This window comes from Lichenostomus cassidix, chromosome 4, assembly GCF_008360975.1.
Source record: "Lichenostomus cassidix isolate B80296 chromosome 4, HeHo_3.0, whole genome shotgun sequence".
NCBI classification, from domain to species: domain Eukaryota; kingdom Metazoa; phylum Chordata; class Aves; order Passeriformes; family Meliphagidae; genus Lichenostomus; species Lichenostomus cassidix.
This window is the reverse complement of record NC_139484.1, coordinates 22,183,678-22,207,736: the sequence shown is the minus strand read 5'-3', so window position 1 is coordinate 22,207,736 and position 24,059 is coordinate 22,183,678. Positions and strand designations below refer to the sequence as shown.

Below are 24,059 nucleotides of genomic sequence, written 5' to 3'. Positions count from 1 at the left end.
GCCATGAAGTGAATGGATATATATTGACAGTTTGCGTAGTGGCAGAAATCAAAGAAGTTTATAATTGCTTTTTTGCATTAAGTGTGGAAATAGGTTGGAATGTACTGAGAATTATTTGCCAATACTGTGTGAACAATATGGGACCTTTTCTCGACTTAGTGATGCAGTAAGTGCTTGGTAGTTGTATCTTGGCAGGTAGTGTTCTCAGTAGTTAAAATGTGTTTGCTTTATCTGCTTATATCTTTTCATAATAATTAGATAGGAGGATTTTTTAAGGGCTTAATCATTCTCCAGTTTGGAGATGAAATGTACAATGTGGGATTTTAAGATGAGCAAACACGAATGACTTTTGGTTTATGCTACACATCTGTTTTCTGGGAAGGAATTGTGAGCTTTGTGGTTTTGAACAAAAATTAAAAAAAATAGATTTGTTTAAAAGAAGTCAGGATGGGTTCTATATTTGATTAAGAAAGTGTATAGAGAGGTATGAGCTGATGGGTGTAGTAAAGCTGTGACATTTTTGTTTGGAGTGATGTGAAGCATTGTTTCTTTGGACAATCCAGTTGGAGGATTCAACGTGACTTGCAGGCTTTGGGTAGAGAAATGTATAAAAGATGGGGTTAAAAATTACAAAACCATTCTTAGAAATAATTTGCCACAGTGGAGTGGAGAGAGATGAACTTTCCTGAGTTGTTCTTACTAAAATAGAATTCTGTGGTGAAAGTGGGGATTTTTCCTGATTTTCTTTTTTTAGCATAGAATCTTCAGTGGTTGTTCTGCAGACTTTTCATATATTACAAGCTCATATGAAGAAAAATTCTGTCATGAGTTTAAAATTATTTGCATTTGGTCAGAAATTCAGGACATGGTGTTGGTGTGAGTTTAATGGAAAACACACCCTCTGCAGCTAAAAATATTAGCCTTTAAAGCTGCGTTGCTGAGAATTTGTTTGATTAATGTATACATTTTTATGTCTAGGGAGGAGAGTGGATTGTCTGATGTAAATGTGAATCTTGGGAGTGGGATAGGGGAACAGGACAGCTTCATTTCCATTAATGTACAGTGCTGCAGATGTTCAAAACCAAGGGAACATAATTTAGCTACAGAAGCAAGACTTTTCTGAAGAAAAAAGGCATCCTGTTGCTTCACCAGCACACTAGGACTTAAAAAAACACCACCATTTAAGGTGAGTTTTGTGCAGCGAGAGCACACCCTGTGGCTTGGCAGTCTAGTCAGAAGGATGATACCACGCTGACTTTATAACTAGATCTTTGAACAATATTCTCATGGGTGGTAAATGCAAAACAAAGTAATATCAACTGGCACTTAATTCTGTGAGCTCCCTGCTGATGGGGCTCTGCACTGAAATGGAACTCTTCCTGACAGGAAGTCAGCCGCGAAGTGTGGAGACCTCTGAAAATAAAGTGTGCTTTAATTTGACACCCTGCTGTTTTACAGCTAGTCTGTTTAATTTGAGACTATGGAAAGAGGGTTAGTGCAGGGGAGGGGTATGAGATTATGGAAAGTTCAGTGAGCAGCAATGCTTGTTGCTGATTTAATACTAATTACGAATATGGGAACTTTTTTTGGTTCATGCTAATAAACCAAATAATGTGTCTGTTGCTTGGGGAACTCAGGGTTTGGGGAGCTGTGCTATTAACTGAAAGTTCTACCTGGAGAAACTTTCTGTAGTGGTGTTGTTCAGTCTATTGCCTAGCTAGCAGTCTTATTTATACGCATCTCTGCTTTTTACCTATTTCTGCAACTGGGAAAGCATTTGTCTCATCAAAGATTGTTCGCAATGCACTATTTTTTCTGTAAATACTTTGCAAAAACTTGATAAAAGCTCATAATTCAGATTATGCTGCATCATGATATTGAGGTGCATGTCTGTTAGGTATTAGATCGTAGTTCAGAGTCAATTTTGATTTAGAACAAACAGCTGGATATGCCAGTGCTCTTTGGATAGTTCCAAAGACATTTATTTCTATTTCTACATAAAACCAAAATGGTTATGTTTTTGCTTTGGAAAATTTTCTTGGGGAGTGCAGGTGAGGATTTGCGGTGAAAGGAGCAGAAAATTATGATTTATCATGTTTATTGTAGTGACAGATGATTATAGAGCTCTTTGTTGCAACAGGTTATATGTATAATATATTTTAGTGTAAATAAAGGCAATAGATGCAGGTTGAGGAAAGGAATGTAGTATGCAAGTGGAGTGTAATGGGAGAGATATTAGTTTTTCTGCCTTTTTTAAAAAAAATTGATTTAGCTTCATTTTCTCTAAATCTTTTAAGAAATTATCTGCATTAGGATAGGATTGCCCGAGGAAAGATAGGGACAAGTTTGGACATCCTGTGTTATGAGTGAAGAGGTGGGATTGGCTTATATACTTGAGTTTCCTTCCCTCAAAGGTACGATGATAGCAGTAATCTTGTTCATGGATGCATGCATTCATTATGAGAGTTTAAATAAAAACCAAACTTCATTTGGGGAAAAAGGTAATACAGTCATGGCATCGTAGAAGGTTTGGGTTGGAAGGGTCCTTAAAGATCATTTAGTTCTTACTTCCCTGCTGTATAAAGGGGCTTATGGTTCCAAAATCAGTGTTCACCATGTGTAGCATTTCTTTATTAGTTAAATTTATTTATTTAAAGCTAAAAACATTAAGCAGCAAGGTTGCTGCTATTTGGTGGTGATCATGAATGTTGCTATCAGTGGGACCAGTCCAGCACTACTGGTGCAACTGTGCAGCACTGAGTATGCTGAGATTTTCTTGTTCCTTGGAAGGCATTTTTCTTCCTGTTCAGTGGTTTTACAAAATCTCAAATTACAATCACAGTTAGAAAAAAAGCCCTGAAATCAAGGGTCAGTTACGTTATGCTCCTGCTATTCCTCAATTTGTTTGCCTTTGTTCATGAAAATCATGCTGGCATTGCAACTTAATTGTTTGGATCTCTTCCCTTTGTTCATCTTATGTTGTCCCTTTTCCTCATGCCTGTTTATCTGACTCATCTCCTTTGACTTAAGAGTTTTGTGCTTCCCATTGCTGCGTATTTACAGAACTGCTTTGTACTTTGATTTCTCAATTAATTTTTAAGATTCCTGTTCCTATTCTTTCTGAAGCTTTCATCTTGGCATTGAAAATAGCCGATGGTTAAAGAACCTGGAGAGGAAACTGCTGTGGAGAAGGTTTGCTGGTAGATGAACTCAAACCTGACCCCTAATTTTGTTTCATGAGGTGTCATGGCAACAGCCTGCTAGTGGGAGAGAGAAAGGGAGAAGCTGCCTGAGAAAATTGCTTCCTCCATCAGAAACTGGGGACCTGAAAGTAGTGATCCACTCATTCAGTTTTTTCCCCAGTTTTTCATACTTTGAAACTAGATACAAAAATGAAGTTTATGGATTTTGATGAGAGATATACAGCTTTTATGCTGTGGTAGTTATTATGGATATAATTGTACTTATGCAGACAGGGATATTTTCATGATTTTACATGAATTTTGGATTTAGGTTAAAGTTTTTTTTTTATTGTTGTATTAAGAATATTTGGTGTCACCATAAATTATGGCAGCTGGAACCTATCTCAAGATTTTTTCGCTGTGTGGAATTGTTAAAGACTGTATATGCTGTAACATTTTATGTAGTGTATCTTTCATAATAATACATTTTTTAGGATAGATTTGTGCCCTTTGTATAGAAGGCTACAATTGTCACTGTGAGAGTGATCTCATAGCATAAAAGGCATTGTTGGATAAGCTGACAGTTTTTTCTATGGTATTTTTACTGAAGAATCTAGTACTTAAGTATGTAACTCCAGCTCTATGTGTGTATAATTTATTTTCAGAATCTATAAAAGCTTGCTGTGACTTGAACTCTAACTTTCAAGTATTGAAATTAAACTCTCATTATAGTTTTAGGCATTTACCACTAACAACATAATACTAGTTTATAGGAAGCTCTGTTTACATGGAATAACCCACATGGTTAAACAGCAGGGGAGTCTTCTGCTTTTAGTTAAAAACCTGCTGTTTCTGTATGGCTTATTTACTACTTCTTTAATTCCTAATGTAGTGTGCTGTGGAATTGAGCATGCAAAAGTCAGCAAAGAGTTCTGTTTTCTGCGTCTAAGGTTATTACTTGCTGTACAATAATAAAGGCACTATTTTATTGGGTTAGTTGTAATTAACTTCAGCACTAGGCATTGATATAAATCATTCCTAATCTGTTTTCTTTACATTTTCATTCTTTTAAACTGGTTTAACATAGCTTCTTTCTGTTGTCCTTTTACATGAGGACTAGGGTTGTAATTGCTTTTTTGAATTAGGCTGTCGGAAGCTAATGTGCATGTTGGTCCAAGAATTGATTAAGGAACACTAATGAATTTCATATAGCACTTGTAAAAGATTTGTAATAAATACTCTGTAGCGGTGATCTGTTACAACAATAGAATTCAATACAGTGTTGTCATGCTGTGCAGCTGGGAAAATATTTCAGTATAAGAAACTTTGATTTGGTTTCATAGTTAAAATAGTAAAGAATTTTGTGGTTATGAATAAAAAAAAAAGTAATGTTCCAACTTTTCCCCAGAGTATGTTTTATGAAAGTAGCTATCATTATTGTAATCTTTGTTTCTGTGTTTGATAAAACAGGGGAAAAATATTGAAACAGTTTTAGTTTTCAATTCTTTTTCTGCTCAGTCTTAGTGTTTGATGCCAAGTGGGTCCTGTGCCTTTCTGACTGATTTATCAATATACAAGTACTGCAGCACATTCAGTTGTTCCTCAGAAGAACAGACTTGAAACATGAATGTTGTTTGTTCTTTTCAGTCAGCTGGGCAACACTGAATGTGTTTGTTTGTTGAATTTCTGGTCATTTTCAGGGATAGATAATGACAAATGTTCAATCTCAGCCCACCTTTATGTGTAGTTCATTAGTTTGATATGAGTGTTTTTGGGATATTTCCCCACATCAGTGGGTGTGGTGTTATACCTTCACTTGAGAAGCTATCTCATCTAGTTAATTTTTACACAACTTTCTCCTAGAAGACTCATTAAAATTTTCAATACAAAGACTTCAGTTGTGTACTGTCACCAACAGATTTTTTTGACAAAAAGCAATGTCTTTTTTAATGGAATGCCGGCAGTAAATACTTTTTATTATAACTGGGTGTGTTTGATAGTTTTAAAAGTCTTATAAAAATAATTAGCTCTTTTATATAGTTCTAATGGCAGCCTTGCAAGTTTCCCCTGGAGCAGTCTCTAATGAACAGTCCTTGATTTTTCCAGTTGGGCTTTTAGATTCCCTGAGGACTTGACTTCAGACCTTGAAGGGCAGCAGCTGCCATTTGTCTTAAGCCTGGAGTTGCCAAACAGACAGACCATGTACTAATAGGACACATTTGTACAGCCTGAGTATGTGGGACCCCGATAGAGCCCTAATGATGATCATCTGTTGAGAGCTTGTAGCTGGCCAGGGTTAGAGTAACTTTTATCACCCTTATTGAAATCAAAACCTCTGTATTGATTAGTGAGATAGCTTGGCTTGTTACATAGATGCCATGTTAAAGCTTTCACAGAGAAGCCTTTGTTTCAATTTCAGTAAATCCAAGCCTTTTTAATAAGGTTTTTTTCCGTGACAAGAGGTTCTGAATTTTTAGCATAGTAGTAGATATTTTTTCAAGTTCTAACTTTGTTTCAGGATTCAGCAATACTGGCGATGTTCTGTAGAGAATGGGCTGTGAAAATATTTATTGAAATTAGTTTTTTGTCTCAGCCCATTTCTGATAGTTCTTTCATTATTTCATATGGTTTTAAAATTCTGTTTGAGCATACAGGTGTGTCTGTATGTATACTGCATAACTATCTCAAATGTGTTTTCATGTTATTTTTATATTAATTTGTGTCACATCTTTGCAAAATGTTTCTCTTTTCTAAGTACTTGGCATGTGCAAATTTTGATATTAAATTGCTGCATGGTTTCTAGATATGGTTTCCCATAACTCCATGTTGCTTTTAATTTTTTTCAGTGGAGTTTTATAGATTAGAATAACTGAAGCATGCTTCAGCCTTTAAAAATAATTTATGTTTGCAGAGATTCTGCTTAACATGCAGCCTAACTTTTTTTAATTATGAAGAACCAGGCTGAGATATAATCTACTTTTCACTATATGTTCTTTATTGCTGAGTTCATTCAAGCCTGTAGTGGATGTGGTGCTGAGAGAGTGCTGACACCAAGTGCAAACACTGCTGAAAAGTTCTTGATAGTTTACTTTAGGCACTTAAAGATTAGTATATCTCTCTATGAACAAGTTTTTCATGGAGATTTGACCTTTACTCTAGGATATAATATGTCTCTTAGTCATATGTTAACACATTTTCCCACCCTGCTCCTTAGTGCTCCATTCATAGTTGTCAGTACCAAAGTCATCCTTCTCCTTTGTTTCATAACCAAAATAAATTATTAAGACTCCACCAGCTTTATGGGAAGGATGGATTAGTGAAGAATTTCCTCTTTTTTTTTCCTGCTGATGAGTGTGTGTTTCAACTGCTAGATATAATCCTTAATTGTAGAATATGTTAAACTTGTTAGAAGCGTGGGTTTTTTAAGTTTCTGAGAAGAATGAATTATTAAGGAGCATGCATGTATCTATCTATCTATCTATATATATATATATATATATGAATGAGAGCAGCAGTACAGTCTGCTGCATTTGGAAATAGAGCAGTTTTCATCCACTGGAAATGTTTTAAATACTCTGTTTAAGATCTGTGTTTAATTTCTTAGCCGTCAGACCAGTTGATGGGTTGGTCTTGCAAATATTTGTATGTACCTTAAATGTATGTTTTGGGGTAATTCATAGAATATTAGAATGGTTTGAGTTGGAATGGACCTTAAAGAACATCTAGGTCCGACACCCCTGCCATAATAGTTTGAAATATGATTATAATACTTTCTCAGGAGTGTACAGGTGAGGAGGAATATGTCCATTTGCTGCCTACAGGCAAGTGCTTCAAATTACAAATGAACAAAAATGTTTATCAACAAAATTATAAACAAAATTTTCTTGGCATTTGTGTGACTGATTACAGTTTAGGAGTGGTTATATTGGGCTAGATGAAAGGCTCGACTTTGCTTCTTGTCCTATCTTCAACTATAGATACAAAGAGATGCTCAAAAAGAATAAAATAGGACAAGCAAGTGTGATATACTTCCACTCTCCAGCTGCTTTTTGCTCAGGGTGTTTTCTGAATTAGATGTAGTTTCTGTGTATTTAGACAATATTAATGTATTTATTTTCTTGATGTGTACTTTTGCAGTCTTCTCTTGATCATATTGAACTTTTAATCACCATGACATGCTTTTGGTGATGGGTTCTTTATATACTGTGTAAAGAGCCACCTGCATTCTTTGTTTTGAAGCTGGCTTCTCCTGTCTGCTGCTTGTAGAAAAGGCTTTCTGGATAAATAAGAGGTTCCTGAAGTATTTGATATGAACAAGGATACTCAGAATGGGTAGGAAGTCAACAACAGATGGAAAAAAATGATTGATCCATGGAGGTGACATTAGAAAAATCAAATTCAAGGCAGAAATTTTTAACGAACTTATCTGATCATGCCATATGATTAGAGATGTACCTTGTTTTTAAGAAAGGTAATAAGAGGATCAAGTGGTGCAAAAGACTTTCAAATGCATCTGAAGGCTGAGATGCTTGCACATGTAGCTGCAATGAAATAAAATAGATGTACCAGTACTAAAGACTGTTTGCTATACTTATCTTGTTGCTGGTTGTGGTCTAATGCATGCTGTGGCTGTGGTATTTTGTGTGTTTTGGTCTTTGGTTATTGGCCTTTGTATTTCCTAGACAAAAGTAAATGTAGTAATTTATGAGTTTTATTAGAGCATTTGGTGCTGTGATACAACTGATCATTAGTTAGAGTTAATTAAAAAGACCCACTGTAAAATAGATTAAATAACCCTAACATTACTCAAATGCGACAACAGGTCATGATATCAACCTTGAGGGAGATTATTAGTTTCTGAAAGGAGGGGTTTAAGAGCACTGCTGTTTAATGTTTACATTTAATGATCCATGTGCATGCAGTAAGAATGTGGTAATGAAACTTGTTGATGATACAAAATTTAAGTTATTGAGGACTGGGATACAATTATGCTCACTGCAGATTTCTTGTGTCCTTGTAATGGTGATTTTTCACTGGAGTTATTTGTGGTAGTGTGTAGTGCTTCTTGGTTTTCCCCCTGCTTCACTGTTGAGAGTGCAGTGACCAAAAGCATTAAAAGTAGATGATGTCTCTCGGTCACTACACATTTAGAGCCACGGGAAATGATGGTCAATTACCTACAGCTTAGAACAGGTATGAAATTATTGACTTGGGTGATCTTCCCTTACCGTCCTTCCTTAGAAAAGTGCTGAAATGTGTTTTGAAGTTACTTAGTTGCATTAGTGGTTGGGTTTGAAGCTTTTAACGTGGTTTTTTCCTAATACCTTTGGGAGATGGATAACTAAGATGTTGATATAATAATGCAATATGTATACTGAATGTAATTGTTTGAGAGTGAACATATACTGTGGGGAAATATTGAATGGATCATGAAAGATGAAGACCATTAGTCTTTTCTTTCAACTATTAAAATAAGCTTTAGGGTGTGTTCAGCTGTGATTTATGAAATTGTTTAGACTAACACCTTCTTTGATGATGTCTGATGTAGAGAAAAGTGATGCTGAAAAGTATCATGATAAATGCACTTTCTTTTCACTTTTGGCAGCCTCCATCTTCACCAATTAAATTTTCAAGTGTTGTTGTGAGCTCTTTAAAGAGTAGAACAACAGATGGACAGTGACATAAGTGGAAAAAATTGCTTTGCTTTTCTTGAGTTTTCTCACATTTAAGCTAACAGAATAGTTTCAGTTATCATCATATAAAGCTAAATATTTAAAACCTGATATTACAGTTCAAAATCTCTTAGGATGATTTGCATATGCTGTTTTGTTTAGAATATTAGAAACTAAAAGGCTTTGTTTTCCACTAGAATATATTTATAATTAATGATGAATAATACATCACAAATTCCAAACATTCTGCTTTTAATGCTGACTCCTTGAAAATTGTAATGCATTGTTGCAGCTTAAACATGATAAGCATGATAAACATGATAAGCATGTCCTGCATTTGAAATTCGGAAACTTTTGGTTGGGACAGAGGAGCAGAATTTTGTAAATAACGACATTGTTTTATAGTGTGTGTTTGATCAAACCTTTGTCTCATTGGCTGAGAGGTAATTCTGCAACACTGAACAGCAAAAAATGCACTCTGACACCATGTATTAAAAACCTCCTATGTTCAGAAATCTGAAATTTGTTTGACATATTTGCAGTTCTAAGTTTTTTTGCCTGCCTTGGAGCTGATGATGTTTTTAAAAACTAACCACGATGGCAGAAGAACTGATGTGGATAATAGTTAGGATTATTATTTCATAGAGCAAAGAGTGAAAAATTAAGGAAGTTGTTGTGGAAAAGCACATGAAACGTAACTATCTGTCTGCTGCAGAATCAGTCTTCCATATTAGATTAAAAGAGGTAGAGTTCAAATCGAGCTGTATGTGTCCTGTTCTATCAAATTGCCTCTACATTTTCCCCAAAAGATAAGGTACACACATTTGCTACTCTAATTTTTAACTAGGTTAACTTGTTCCTATTTGGTCTAGCATTAAAAAATCTCCTTTGTGTGTTTGTTAACTAATTTTGTTTTCTTCTCATCTTTCAAATGAGGGTAACAAGCCCCAGTGATCGGTCCTCTGAGTTGGTTTCTTTCACCTGTGTCTCTTGTGGTGCAAGACAAAACCCACCTACATGTTTAAGAGGTGTAGAATTTTGCTTAATTCAAGGTTCAGCTGGATTTAAGGAATGTGCAGTGCCTGTTTGTCTGCCATTACCATAATTTCAGTGTGTTAAAAATGTTAAATTTTTAAAAAATATTGTGTGTTAGCGGTGCAAATTTGGATTGTTAACAGATTTTTTTTTTAATGAGTAGACATGAATATGTGATGCTGAAGTTCGAATTACTATTGGGAAATATGCTAACTAGACTTTAACCTAAAAGAGAAATTTGTGTCTAAGGAATGAGCCTTGCCTTAATGTGAAACAGTTTCTAGCATTGTCATGGCTCAGTAAGGCAAAAAGCATCAGTGAACCAGAGTAAATTAAGGATTTTTACATGACATAGGAAAAGAAAATGATAGAATCCATTGTGGGATGGTTTTGGATTTTCTTCTCCCCTTAATATCACCTTAAGTAAATGATACTGTCCTGTTTCTTCATGCTGGTATTCACTGCTTCCTGATAAGCCCACTGTTAATCCTTTGTGTGTTTGCTGATGCTGGTCTAAGTTGCTAAAATTGAAAAGAAAGTGTATGATTTTGTCTCTGAAAATGCCTCTTTGAAGTTTTGTTTTTATACAGCTAGTTTTCTCTTCTTTTTTTGTCTTTCCCCAGGAGTGGCAAAACTCCATACAGAAGAATGCTGGCCTTGCCTTTATTGAACTTGTCAATGAAGGAAGGTAAGTCACAATATTTGATAGCACCTTAGCTTTCAGGAAGTTGTCTGTCTTGAAACTTTTTAAAAATAATTTTTCTTCTTCCTTTTTGAATAATTTTCTCTGAGTTTTACGAGCCTGGTTTTATGTTCTTTAGTACTTTGGTTCAGTTCTAATTCTGAATATGGGATTTTGCAGAATCTTAATGCTCTTTAGTTTCATTACATGCTTTTCTTATCTGTGTGTCATGGATTTTCTTTCTTCCTGTCCTTGTGTACTGGTTAATGTTGAAACTATAATTTGTATTCAGCTAATCTCTTGAGAGAGGGAATTGATATTTGAAAGACATTACTGCTAGGAATTGTAAGATAAGCCTCTGTCTCAAAAATTAGATTCCAGGTTGCTCATTTATTTCTGATCTATCTCATCAAGAAGAAAAGGAGTCCCTCTAAGGAAAAAAATTTCTTAATATTACCAATTAGTTTAAATTTCTATCAATAACTTTATATGTATGTAATTGGAACTTATAGAAAATGACAGGGCAGGTGACAAGGCTGTGCTCTTTGACTTGTAGTGAGTGTTCAGAACCATCAATATCTTCTTCATTACAAATTGATTGTTGAGGCAGACTAAGAGCAAGATTTACTTTTTTTTCTAAAGGATTTTTTAAAAGATGTTGAAATGAGTTAGCTAAAGTGTGTTATAAGAAATGCCATTTATTTAAACCTAAGTTCTGTTAGTGAGTAACTTCAGGTAATGAGAATCCAAATAGAAAATAAATTTTGCATGATTAGGACAACTACTAAAACAAAACCATTTATCACATGAATTAATATGCTATATAAATGTCTTTTTATCATTGTAGGAATGGGGGAAATGGCTATTTGACTTTTTTTTCTTTTTTAAAATGTAGATGTTCTCAAGATACATAAAAATAATGGCCATTTTAACGGGTTTTAATGGTTGCATTTCAGTTTATAGTAGGGGAAACACCATTCTGAGACAGAAAAAACATTTTGCTACTAGTCTTGATCCCAAGGGCCAAGGTAAAGTAACAAGGGTGTTCAGTTACAGTGTTAAGATCTAGCCTATAGTTGTTTCCTATTATGTGAAGCTGACCCGTCTTGACCTTACTTACAAAATGCCTGCTATAAATTTGGCCCATGATTAATGTTTTATTAGCATAGATAACATAGAGATCCCACACACATGTAAACCACAATGTAAGGTTCATCTGTGTAAGATGATTATCATGGACAGATCAGTTGCTGAGTCTGAGCTGTACATGGCAGTCACCCAGTAGCTATTCAGCTCGTCCAGGTCAAGCTTTCTATCAGTAAACTGTTTGGAATTGACTATTTTCTCTTCAAAACCTGCATTGCCCATCACAGACAGATGGAATCACTCCCCCACCTCCATAAACAACATCAATAACTTCGAGTCTAGCCTGAGCAGAGTGGTTGTCTCAGGGACAAATGATCCCTTGAAGACTGGGAAGTGTGGTTTTGGTTAGCAGAAAATGTCTCTGTAATTGTTACTTCATTTCATTTCTGACTTGTAGCAGAGTTGGGGTTTTTTTTAGGTTTTTTTTTTTTTAAGTGGGAACATAACATTCATTATGGTGAAGAGGAGAGGGGATTAATTTCTTAAAAATGGCTCCTTTTATCTGTCTCCATTTTCCTCCGTTGCTGTTTATAGGAGCCTTTATAGTTATTGCTGAATTGGTCATTGCAGTGCTTTGTGGCTTTTCAGCATTCACCAAAATGGAACTATTATCCCTCAAATGACAGGAACTCTATTCCAGAACTACTCTTTCCTTCTCTTTATGCAGTTTGCACATTATTTTTCTTGCAGATATGCTAACACTTGGACTAAAACATCTCAGATCTTGTATTTTGTTCTATTTGCTATTTTTTGGGTGTTTTTGCCCATAGCATTATAATCTCAGAAATTCCCAAAGCTGAAGTCTTCTAATTAAAACTTAAAAAAATATCTGAATGATACTGTAGACTTTAGCTGCATAATTGTATAATAAAAGCTGAATTTTAAGTTGTTTCTACAAGTGCACAAGAAAAGAAGACAAGGTAGTTGTAGAAAGGACAGAACTGGTTCAATGAGTCAGGAAGGATGTCTGTAAGGCACCATGACACGAGAGTTAGAATAAATAAAATAAGGGACTGGAAGAACTGCCTAGAATTTGTGGAATCACAGAGTTGCTATTGCCTGCTGCCTTAATGGGGGGAATTTGGTCATCCTATAATCTTTGTAAACCAGGGTTTTATTCCCAGTGTTTATTACTAGATTTTTTTTTTACTAACAATGCCAGCTGATATTCCGGTTTGAGTTATGTTCTACAGTTTTGTTTATCGGGCAAATAAGATGACTGAAAAATCTTTCTGAAAGAGGTCTAGAAGGGGAGATGTAAATCTCTTCTTATACTTGCTTTCAAATGTATTTTTTGCTTTTATGTGAAAGGTATGAATGTACCTCTCTCTCTCACAGCAGTTGGAAGTTTTATGTTTAGGCTTGCCATGTTTTGACTAGGATTCCCTGGACAGAAATATGTGCAGAAAGTTTGCCTCTGGGACTCGTAAGGTCTACAGTGTGTGTGCTGCATTCAGAATGTGTTGGCCTGAATTCCATCATGTTCACAAGTAACGAATGTGTTACACACAGAGCTGCTCCCTGCCTTTCCAGAGGGATCACACCCACTTCACGTGTAGAGCAGAATTGGTTAGTTTGTGCCCAGTGAAATTTTGACTCTTGAACTGAAAGAAAATCTCTAAACGGGAGGTTAGTGTGTGGAAATACAGAACTGTAAAGCTGCCTAAAACTGAAATACACAACTGAAGTCTTGAAGTCCAGGTTACAGGCATGGTGAAAAGAAAAAGCCTGTGTAGAAATCCAGGAGGCTACAGAATGTAAGTGATAAGATAAAGGAGCAGGGATTGGAGAATACGCTCTTTCTGTGCAGGAAGAGAAACACCAATTTCAGTACATTGCTACGTTTAACATTAATCTGGTTTTAATCAAGAGTAGTAAGTATTGTTCTCTGTTATTGTAGTGTCTGGGAACACTATTAATGCTCTTTGAAACCTTGTTAAAAAGTTGCCTGTACCCAGGGCTCCTTCACGTCCTGAGCCATCTGTGCAGCAGAAGGACAGGTTGTGAAATGTTTTCCTTAGCCTGCTGAACTTCTGTCAGTGTGGATTTCATTCTTTGTGCTTGCCTTTCACCTTGGGGTCCCCCCTTTAGGGAGAGTCTGTTTTGGAGCCTGAACCCGAGAACTTACTGGTGAGAGAATTTGTTCACCAGAACCATCCTTTAGGTGGGATCTAGTTCACTGCCATGGCCAATCTTCTCCTTTGGAGACTTCCAAGGTGTCCAGACTGATTCCTTTTTTGCACCCTGGAATTAGTTATCTTTCTTCCTTATGCACAAGATGGTGGAGCTGTTATTTATCAACTAAAACAAGCACAGCTTTGTTTCCTTGCATGCACAAATGCCTCTTTTGCTAGAGCCTTATTTCCTGTACTTGACTGGTTAGAGAGCAGCTCCTGTGCTCTGTGAAGGTTAAAACTCTGTCCTGTCGCTTTGATTCATTAGCACACTTTAGTGTGAAGCATCTCTTATGCTGGGTCTTGTTTTCTGTATCAGTCAAGGCACTAACAAACGTACTCGAGCTCGAGACCAGGCATGACAGTTATTATCCCCTTTGGGGTGATAATGGGTTTGGCATGGCAGGGGTTGAGGGATCAGTCTCCTAAGCATGCTGCAGCAATTATTCTTTCCAATTTTCAGTTGAAGAGGCTCTTGAAGATGCTTCATTTTAATTTTCTCAAGCACAGCTTTCTTGGCCATCTGAAGAATTATAGAACAGTGTTCTATACTTACGTTTTTAGACACTTATAAATGAATATTCACTTAGCAATTGCTTTAGAAACATGTCACATAATGTTTGGTTGAAAGACAACCTTATTAAATGAGCAGAATCCTTGTATAATTTCTTCTTCTTTGCCTTTGCCCTCTCAAATTCTTATCCAAACCAAGCAACCCAAAACATAAGGAATCATAAGTGTATCCAGGAGAAGCAGAACTAATGAAATTTGTAAGTTTGTTTTTCTGTAGCTTTCTTTTATTGCTATGTTCTCTGTTGTCTAACGAGGAATGAAATCTAATCAAAATTCTCCCCTCCATATCAGAGCATTTTCTAATATGTCTTCTAGTGTAGTTGAAAACAGTTTTTTTTTTTCCTTTTCCCAAAGGAAACTTGTAAGGGATTTTGTGCTCTCTTGGGTTTAAAATTACTATTTTTGAGACCCTATAGCTTTCTATTAAAAATATATTTTGGAATTATACATTTAATTCAAAAGTTATTGGGAGAAAAAGGAAGGCAAGCAGAATGCAAATTTAATATCTTTAGCAAGTAAAAATTCTACTAACCAACCAAAAAAAGTCCCAAACCTCTTCAGAAACAGCAAATGCAACTGGTATTATTCTCTCAAGACATAACATCTAATAGTATAAAAGCTGGAATGCTGCAATCATCTATATTTCTATAGCTGGGTGGGTTTTTCTTTTTCAAGAGCTGTAACTAACGAAATTTAAACATATGTCACCTGCTGTTCCTTGTCTTAAATTGTATGTATTGCTTTTGACTGGTCATGGATGCAAATATTTTTAATATTGAAATACTTGGCAATCAAGCTGGCTGGCCAATTACTTGGATGCTTTCCGAATGGCAAATAGGGGACAGATGTAGCTGCCCCATTCAATTGTCTCTCACTCACAAGGCTGTGGTCACTCTCAAGGAATGAATGTTGGAGGATTGTGTTGCCATAGGAGCAACTACTGTGATGGAAAATAGTTAGAAAAATACGGCTACTAATGAAAAAATGGATGATAACTGACAGACTTGGTGCATAATTGACCAAAAAAGGCTCAGGAGGAAAATGATAAATGCAGTGAGGTCCAAAGTGGAATTGATTACTGCCAGTCTGCTCCCCTTGCTGTAGCCTCCTTGTCCTGAGATTCTGATAACGTAGGCCCTGCACTTCAGTCTTCTTTTGTAAGAGAAAAGAAGTGTTTTCCACATTTCCTTGCTTTTTTATTTTTAGCAACCCGTTCTGTTTAAGTGGTGCATTTTGTAAAAAAATAATTTTTGGTGATTTCTTTGTTGGCTTTGGATGTTACTGTTTTGGCTTGTTAAAGAAAAAGAAAAAGCAGCTTTGTAAATACGGGAATTTGAATACCTAAGACCATTAGGCTAGACTTACACCAACATTTTAAATGTGCTAAAATTAGAAACTGTAGCCTGGATATGTTTCAGAGGTGGACAAGTTGACTTTGAGTGGGGTTCTTGATCCTACCTAGTATTTTTGTGTGTGTGTGTGTACTAAGGTATACTGCAATGTGCACAACCATTTTTAAAACAGCTTTTTTATTTCACTGAGTTTTGAAGGGTATGTGTGTGACAAAGGTGAAGTTTGCTTGTGAGAATACATAATTAATTTGCTGGGTCTGTGAAAAAGGAAATTCATAAACTACTTTTGAGCACTTGGGAATTCTGAAATGTTTTTTTGTGTAGAAAGCTTCTGATAACATCAGCTTTTAAAAAATAAAAAAAAATCAATGCAAGAGTAAGGTATATATATAAGGTGTATATATAAGAAGGTATTTGTGCTGTGTTGTGTGTGTTTACATGTATTGTACTATTGCCATCTGATGGGACATTTTCAGAAATCATCTCTCATAGTACTGTGCAGTGCCTCCAGAATGTGAATGCAACAGTTTTCAATGGGCTCTGACATGTACTAAGAGGCTGTCCTAGATAGAAAAGATTGGTTTGATGTGTCTCAGCTGCCTTTTCAAAGTTCTCTTACACTTTGTTATTACATGTCCAAGTCAGCACTTTGGTGACTCTGCACAACTTTGGGGCTTTTGATTTTTTTTTTTTTTTCCTCCTCTCCTATTTTAAGGCAATAAATGTTTTCAGGCTTCAGTCTTTAAGACCTTATGGACTTAACTGTATTTTTTAAGAGTTCAATAGCATGTCTGTAAAGTATCTGTGTTCCACAAAGCAATTGTAAAACTTCCTTGCAAAAGTAATTCCACCACTTAGCACATTGAGTGGTCAGATCCCATAAAAATCCATGTGTATCCATGTAGAACACACCTCCTTTTGAAGTCAGGGAATCTCCTATATGCCAGCTTTATGAGGAAGGAGTGCAAGTAAAAAAACTTACCTTGCCTGGCTACCTCAGAGTTCTCTCTTGTAGAGCACTTGGAACACACAGTCTGTCCCAGCAGTACTTTGTGATAGATTTATGCCTAAACAGCTCTTGGCAATGTCACCTAAAAAGCTTTTTTCATACTTTGACTAAAACTGATCGTTGTAGGACACCAGTAATACTAACCCAGGATTTGTCAATCTCTCACTTGCTTTTGCTTACAAATAGTTTTTTGTTCAATTTTTTGCCTCTTCTCCCTCCTAATTTTTGTTTGTTTTAAGGAGAAGCTTCACTTTTTTACTTGGTCATCTAAGCATTCAGAAGCCAGAAATCAGATGAAGGGTTTTAGTTCTGTGTCTCAGGGTTTTCTCTTCCAGCCGAACAATGAAAATCAGTCTATCTCATGTACTTGGCTGGAACGCCTTCTCTCAGTGGTTTAGCACTTCATTCCTGACCCAGCAAAGTATGCAAGTATATATTTAACTTCCAGCATGGAATCCATCCTCTTGCTTGTTTTTACTAGGCTACTCATCTTTTCAAAGTTAAGCACATGTTTTTAAATACTTTTGGCTGGAAAAAAAGTGCTTGGGAAGAAAAGTCTGTCTGAAACCTTGAATCTGGTGTGCACTGCAAGCAGAAGACTAACCCTGGTATCCAGAGTCTTTAAACTCATAGATATCAAGGCTAACTTCTACAGAGCATGTCCAGCTACATTCTTATGTTAAGATCAGAAAAAAACCCAAACCAGCTTTATTCAGTAGCATAATCCTTCAGCAAGAGTGAGATCTCTGTCCTTGCCTCAGCAGTGGTCTGCTTTCCTGGGAACAGTTGTTTTATTAAAAGCAGTGAGCTACACTTAAATTTCTGTTCAACATTTTGTTTCCCTTAAAAGGAAAAGTAGCAGCTGCCAAGGTTCCCAAAATTTAATAGATGATTAAAGCTTCATTTTAGACATATAAGCAAAGGTGTTTTCATTTTTACAGGCGCTGTGAGCTCATATTTGCCTTTGATTTTTAATGATGCCTATAGACTCCTCTGTTGTATCATGCCATCATTACATTTATGTATAGGTATATATTCAGTTTGCAAAGTTCCACACTTAAGTGGTAAATTCAAAATAGAAATCTGAGTGATATGTGGATATGGTATCTGAGTCATGTATGTGCATATTGTTTTCCTAAAGGAACTCCAAACTGCCCTAGATGATGATATAACTTGAATTGTTTATTATGAAAAAGTTAATCTGAGCACATGCAATGTTTGGAAAAGGTTGTACTGAAAAGAGAGTAAAATTTAAACTTCTTGAATGGAAAAAAAAGTCTTAGTTTTATCTACCTGGCCTACCCCTGTGTGGAATATCATAAACAAAGTGAGGAAATCGTGTGAGATTAGTGAGGATAGGTGGGGGTGACAGAAGAGGCAGCTGATCTATGAGAGACAAAGCTCTTCCTAACGCTTGAAAGCTGTTTGTTTTCACTAGGTACCCTTGTAGTCTATTCCTGTGTGAGGTAATGTAGTTCTTTGCTTTGTTTGGAACACATCCACCATCTCTGGAGATGCATAGCAACTACTGGGGTGGTTATGTTTGGTAGATAAAAAGGAAAACCACGTTGTAAAGTGTTAAAACAGTTATTGCATAGGGTGATTTCTTTAACAGGTGATAAAAAAGTGGGACATGTAGAGGATAATTAGTGTTAGGTTAAAAGTAGACTTTTTAGAGGACAGTTAGTATTTTTCAAAGTCTGATCAATGTAGCAGAAGATGTTGATATTGACAAACTCAAGGAAAATAATGGAATACTGTCTGACAGTGTTACATGCAAGCTGTAATACATGGTATCATAGTACATGAGCGTTTATAATCCCCTTCATTTTTAAACAATTCTCAGTTCAATTGAAAAAAAGTTTATCGAAATGCTTCTGTGTCAGATTTGAATGTGCTGCTGGAGATCATGGAGAGAGAGTCAAATGCTTGGAATCTGCCCAGACTATGAAATTGGTTATACAAAATTTCTTGTTGTTGGTTTGTCACTAATGCATGCAGATAAATTGGCAGAATTGTATGTTTTGTAACTCAACAGCTACTTCCATTCTAACAGTGACTAAAAATAGAAACAAATAAAACCAATTTTAATGTGGTTTTAAACCCTAGGCTTTTGTACAAGCCTCCCCAAACAGAAGGCGAAGTCACGCTTCAAGTAGTGAATTGTGCATATTTCTTATTTCAAGACTTCATCCATGGGGAGACAGTAATCCACCAGCTTGGCTGGTTTATGAGCTCATGGCCTCACGTGGCTGTTGTGCTGCAGCTTTCTGAGCCTTGTAATGAGAGGGGCAGTGAACAAAGAGCTTCACGTGTTGTTCTGCCTCTGGATTTCTTCTCGTGGAGAGCAGGCATGGGATCTGCAAGTCTCCTGCAAGTGTGGAATTCTGAGTAGTGTAGGGAAAGAGACAGCAGAGCATCACCCTTTCAAACACAGAGACAGGTGGAGCCTTATTTCAGATAAATAAGTAATTGAGGTTAAAATTAACATTGTATGCATTAGAAGGCATCCTGCATAATAAATCTTGAGGTTGTAAAGGAAGCCTCTCAGTAGTCTCTGAACTTGTTGAAATGTACTTTAGCTTATATGTGCAAGGTGAGCAAGTGATTTTATGTTCTGCTACTCTTTTTTCTACAGCTGGTAGCCTTATTAAAAAAAAAGAAGGGTTTAATAACAGTTATTTTAAAGAATTAATCAGTAGAGCATGTAATGGATTTATCTGGTGTATCTTTGAGTGATCCTGTGGAAATGTGCACCTTCTAAAACAGTGTGGCTCCTGTATAGCCAGTTTTAACTTTATGAATCCCAATGTAACTAATTAAAAAGGAAATGTTTTTAGTAACAATATGTGAACTCAGAGAATAATTGGGTTGTAATTCAATCTGTCAGCTCTGCTGCCATTCATAAACTCAGGGTTTATGAAGGCCTCAGAAATCTCAGTTTGAATTACAGCTTATTCTGTACATAACCTGGAACAATGTCTATCTTTGCATTTCATTTGTGAGACTGAGAATGTTTTATAATCCTGAAAGTATTACTTAAATGTGTACTTACATAAAATTTCAATCTTGCATTTGGAGGAAGAACTATATTGCATTGCATTTTTTTATTTAGATTTTGCATCAATTATGTTAGAGCTTTAACTGTGGATGTTTATATGCATAAACTGCTTGCTTTATATTGTGGTGTATGTGAAAGTTTTTTCTATATGTCTCTATTTCAGGTAAAACAAATGACTGTCTGGAGTGTTTACATTTTGTTTAATATTTACTTTGGTTTACTATAGAATTACAATTCTACTAGTTGCCAGAGTATTGCCCTCCAACCTTATTTTTACTATTTTATTGACACAATAAAGTCAGTCATGAGAGCCCAACATATTTGCATACATATATTGTTTTTACGGATTTTTATTTTTGGACTTCATTCTCTTAATGCAGTTCTTAAATCTTGTTTGTCCTCAGGTTGCTGAGTCAAACCATGAAAGACCATCTGGTACGAGTGGCTAATGAAGCAGAATTTATCCTGAGCAGACAGAGGGCAGAGGATATTAACCGCCATGCTGAATTCGAGGTAGGAAAGGAAATCTAGTTTAAAAAAAGGAAAACACAGAAGCATAACCATCCCACTGTGTCTGAGGATTCCAGTGTGTGATATGGGCTTTTCAGGCCTCAGGAGATTCCACTCTGAAAAGTGCTTTGCAGTAGTAGGGTGACTTGATAAGTTTGCCGCTAACTTTGATGGGAAAATGGACTGAGCAGAACAGATCAGAACTTGTTGAAATCTGCACACCATGGTTTGCAGGGGAAAGAATTGTATCATGCCAATGCTGCTCTTTTCCATTTAGCAAATATCACTGTATGTGTTAAAGCTGCTTAGCATCACAGTCAAGATACAGGTTTAAAAAAAGGCACTTTGCTGAAGATAAGTGGTAACAGCCTGTGAAGTGCAAAATGAGAAATTACATTTTTTTCCTTTTTGTATCATTTGCTATTTAACTTAATCCCTCTCTAAAACCATTCTCCTTATGTTTTACATGCCTCAGCGTGGTTTAGTTATGTTTTCATATTTTCACCCCACTTAAGGGAATCTAAAGTGAAATGATGGTCTCTGTTTTTGTAATAAACTTGTATTACTTGTAAGAAGAATACAAGCCTGTTTTCTGAATCACTTTGGTCATACCTCCAATTTTGGATCTTGGTTACATTACATATCGGCTTTCCCTGTGCTTTAATTATTGGTTAAATGAAAATGAAGCTAAATCTCTCTCAATTCACTAATATTCTACTTAAAGAGTACTTTGTCTTTCTTCTGACATGTGATATTACTTGTGGTTTTGTTTTTAAAATGAAGCATTAAGAGATTGAAGGCACATTTGTGCTTAACGTATTTCTAAACTGTTTTTCTCTTAAATCTTTACTTGAAAAAATACTCCCCAAAGATGAAAGCATATTTGTCTTAGACAGTGCTTATGTTCTAAAGGTCATCTGTGTTGGCCCCAGGATTCAAGCTGTGCGTTGTCTAATAACATATCTGCACTTCATCTAGTGCTGGTTACCCCCTCCTGCAAACAGAGATGTTGTAAGATATCTACAGTACCATTTTGCAATGGTGAAATAGCAGGCATGTTTCATTTATTACATCAAGGGTTTGGCGACAGTCCTGTGGAGATGAAAAGTGCATCCTTTTTCTCCGTTGCCTGATAATCATTGGACTGGGACATGCTTGACATCTTTTGCTCTGGATTTATGCAGAAGCTGCATGCATGACATGGCATTATTGATTAGATGAACAGCCCTGCTTTTGCTTCAGATGCAAACTGTTCGCAAAGAGGGCGTCTGTGTATGTAGGAAACATGTGAGAAGTAAAGGATTCTGTCATATAAATACAGGCTATCTGTGAATACACTTGTTCAGTGACTTCCCTCTTAGCCCTAGTTTAGCCTCAAGATACCTTTTATGGTGTCTGGAAGAAATTTGCGCAGAGCATCAACTTACATTTTTAATACAGCTTTGGGTTCTGCTGTGACAACTCTCTAGGATGAGAGTTGGCTGATACTTTAAGCTGATGCTAGTTTGAATCTGCACTGTCTCAGTGGTGGTGGCTCAAGAGGTTTAACTCATCAGGTGGAACTTAAACAGAAACTGGTGTACTCAAATATCAGCAGTCTGTTTATCCAGTTTAGTTTTGTTCCTGTATTTGAAAAACTTTGATCCAGCATAACTTCCACGGGTGTACAAACTGAGGATATGCAAGTGTTGGATTCTACCAAAGGCTTAAAGAACCTGGTGTCTGTGGCAGGACTTAAGTCAGTGTGGTGTTCCTTTGTGGAAAGGGGAACCATTAGTCATATCCATTTGCAGGACCACATTAACAACCAGAAATTCTGGTGTAACATATTCCATCCATGTCTTAAGACGTGACAGCTGAAGAAAGTGAGCAGATCCTGTGTATGACAAATAGATTAAACCATCTCTTGGAAAATAGAGTGATCCTATAACATTTGGCCCAGAAAAATGGTATATGCAAATGTGGGTTTGATCACATTTGAAAACATTTTGGGCTTCTGGTAATTACTAGTTGTAGGTTTTTTTTAAAAATGGCTGGGATGGGCATGTGTGGTTCAGGTCAGAAAAACATTTTGCTACCTGAGTGCTGGGGAGAAAGGAGGTGACACTGGTTGAGTGAAGGATAAAGACCCTCAGATGAGAAATGAGTAAAGACTTGCCCATTTTTCATTTTTATTCAGACTTGCATGTTTGGTGTTTCATATCACATGTGAAATAATCCATGTTACCATTGAATCAGTGAAAATCCAATTTTTCCTTTAAAGATCTGTAGTATGTTTACTCCTACCTAGTTGTAATTTTCCATTTATAAAAGTCATGATGAAGATGAGCCTTGCAATATCTGAGTCAGATTTTGGAGGGGTTTGCACTATGGTGCAAGGGTAGTAAAGTAAAAGGCAGATTGTCTTGTCATCATTTAAAACTGAAGTCTGGTATTTGGAGCATATAGAGGCAGGAGAAAGCAACGGGAAATTTAGACAAGCTTCATAATGAAATTCTGTATAATGTATAATTATATGTATTCAGTTATAAATGGGGTAAGGATGGTTATTGTAAGAGCAAGGAAAAACCTAGGAGAACAGGAAGTAGAGGAAAGGCACTGCTGTACTGAAAACTTCACTCTAGAAATGTGATGCAAGAAATTACTTGTCAGGTGACATTTTGAAAGTTGCACAGGGTCCAGAGGGGAAGGTGCCACTCCTGTTTAGTTCTTAATTCACCTGAGACATGCTTACTCATTTTACAGTGTGATTGAGCCTCAGAGAAGCCTGATGAAGGAATATTCTACTCATTTCTCTAGTGAGGTGGCAAGGAAATGCACAGTTTTTGCAGTGAATCTGGGAATGTCAGCATTTCTCGTGTAACCTATAAACTCCATAAAATTTATAACCTTAAATTTTGCCCATTGTCCCTGGGATTTATATGCTTATGTCACTTAGGTGTTTTTCAAGATCTCACCCTCAGTGTTTGACAGAGTTGAAAATCCTGAAGAGGAGCTCCTTTATGGTAGTTTCAGGCTACCACCCAGATTGTTTTCTGGAAATGACCTTGAAAAATGGGGTGATTCTCACTGTGTCTTAGATTATCTGTGCAGACTGCTGTGGAGTCGAGCCTATGGGAATAATTGGATTTGGTGTGAGGAGGGGGAGGGAATTTTGTACTCTAATTGACTTTATTTTATAATTTATGACAGGAGTACCCATTGCCTTGGATATGCCTCCTGTCTGATATAAATCTCTTTGTGTATTTGTGAGTGAATATACATATTTATAGAATTAGAAGTAAGTAAACCTGCAAGGTTTTTAGGCCTGGACTGTTCAGTGTTTCATCTTTCTAGTGAAGCTTTAGTTTGCTATTGGATGGCACTACTGGATTTAGACAAAACTTTGTGAAACCATGTCTCAGTGCTTGTGTAAAGTATTTCTGATGAATGTTCCAGCAACATTGGTGGTTTTTTTGTTTTCAGGGATTTTTTTGCTGTGGAAGATTCACATGAAAAATTAGGAAAATGGGATAAAATGTACAATACAAAATTATTCATAATGTCACACATCACGGTGTGTGTAGAAGAGCAGTGGAGAGTGCCACATGATAATTTTCAGAAAACTTTCTATAATGGGTGGACAAGGATTCTTCATTCTGAGGAAAACAGACCCATTGGTAA

The 24,059-nt window shown here is 36.3% G+C and overlaps 1 protein-coding gene across 3 annotated transcripts in view; it reads left to right on the top strand.

Annotated features, from left to right (window-relative positions):
- The window catches only part of LRBA (LPS responsive beige-like anchor protein), a 365,208-nt gene that overhangs the window by 108,438 nt on the left and 232,711 nt on the right, over nt 1-24,059 (top strand). For all 3 annotated transcript variants that reach the window (XM_085058223.1, XM_085058224.1, XM_085058222.1), the window contains exons 34-35: nt 10,513-10,577; nt 20,291-20,399. In XM_085058223.1, coding sequence (XP_084914349.1) covers nt 10,513-10,577; nt 20,291-20,399 — 174 coding nt within the window. The remainder of the gene's footprint in view (nt 1-10,512; nt 10,578-20,290; nt 20,400-24,059) is intronic.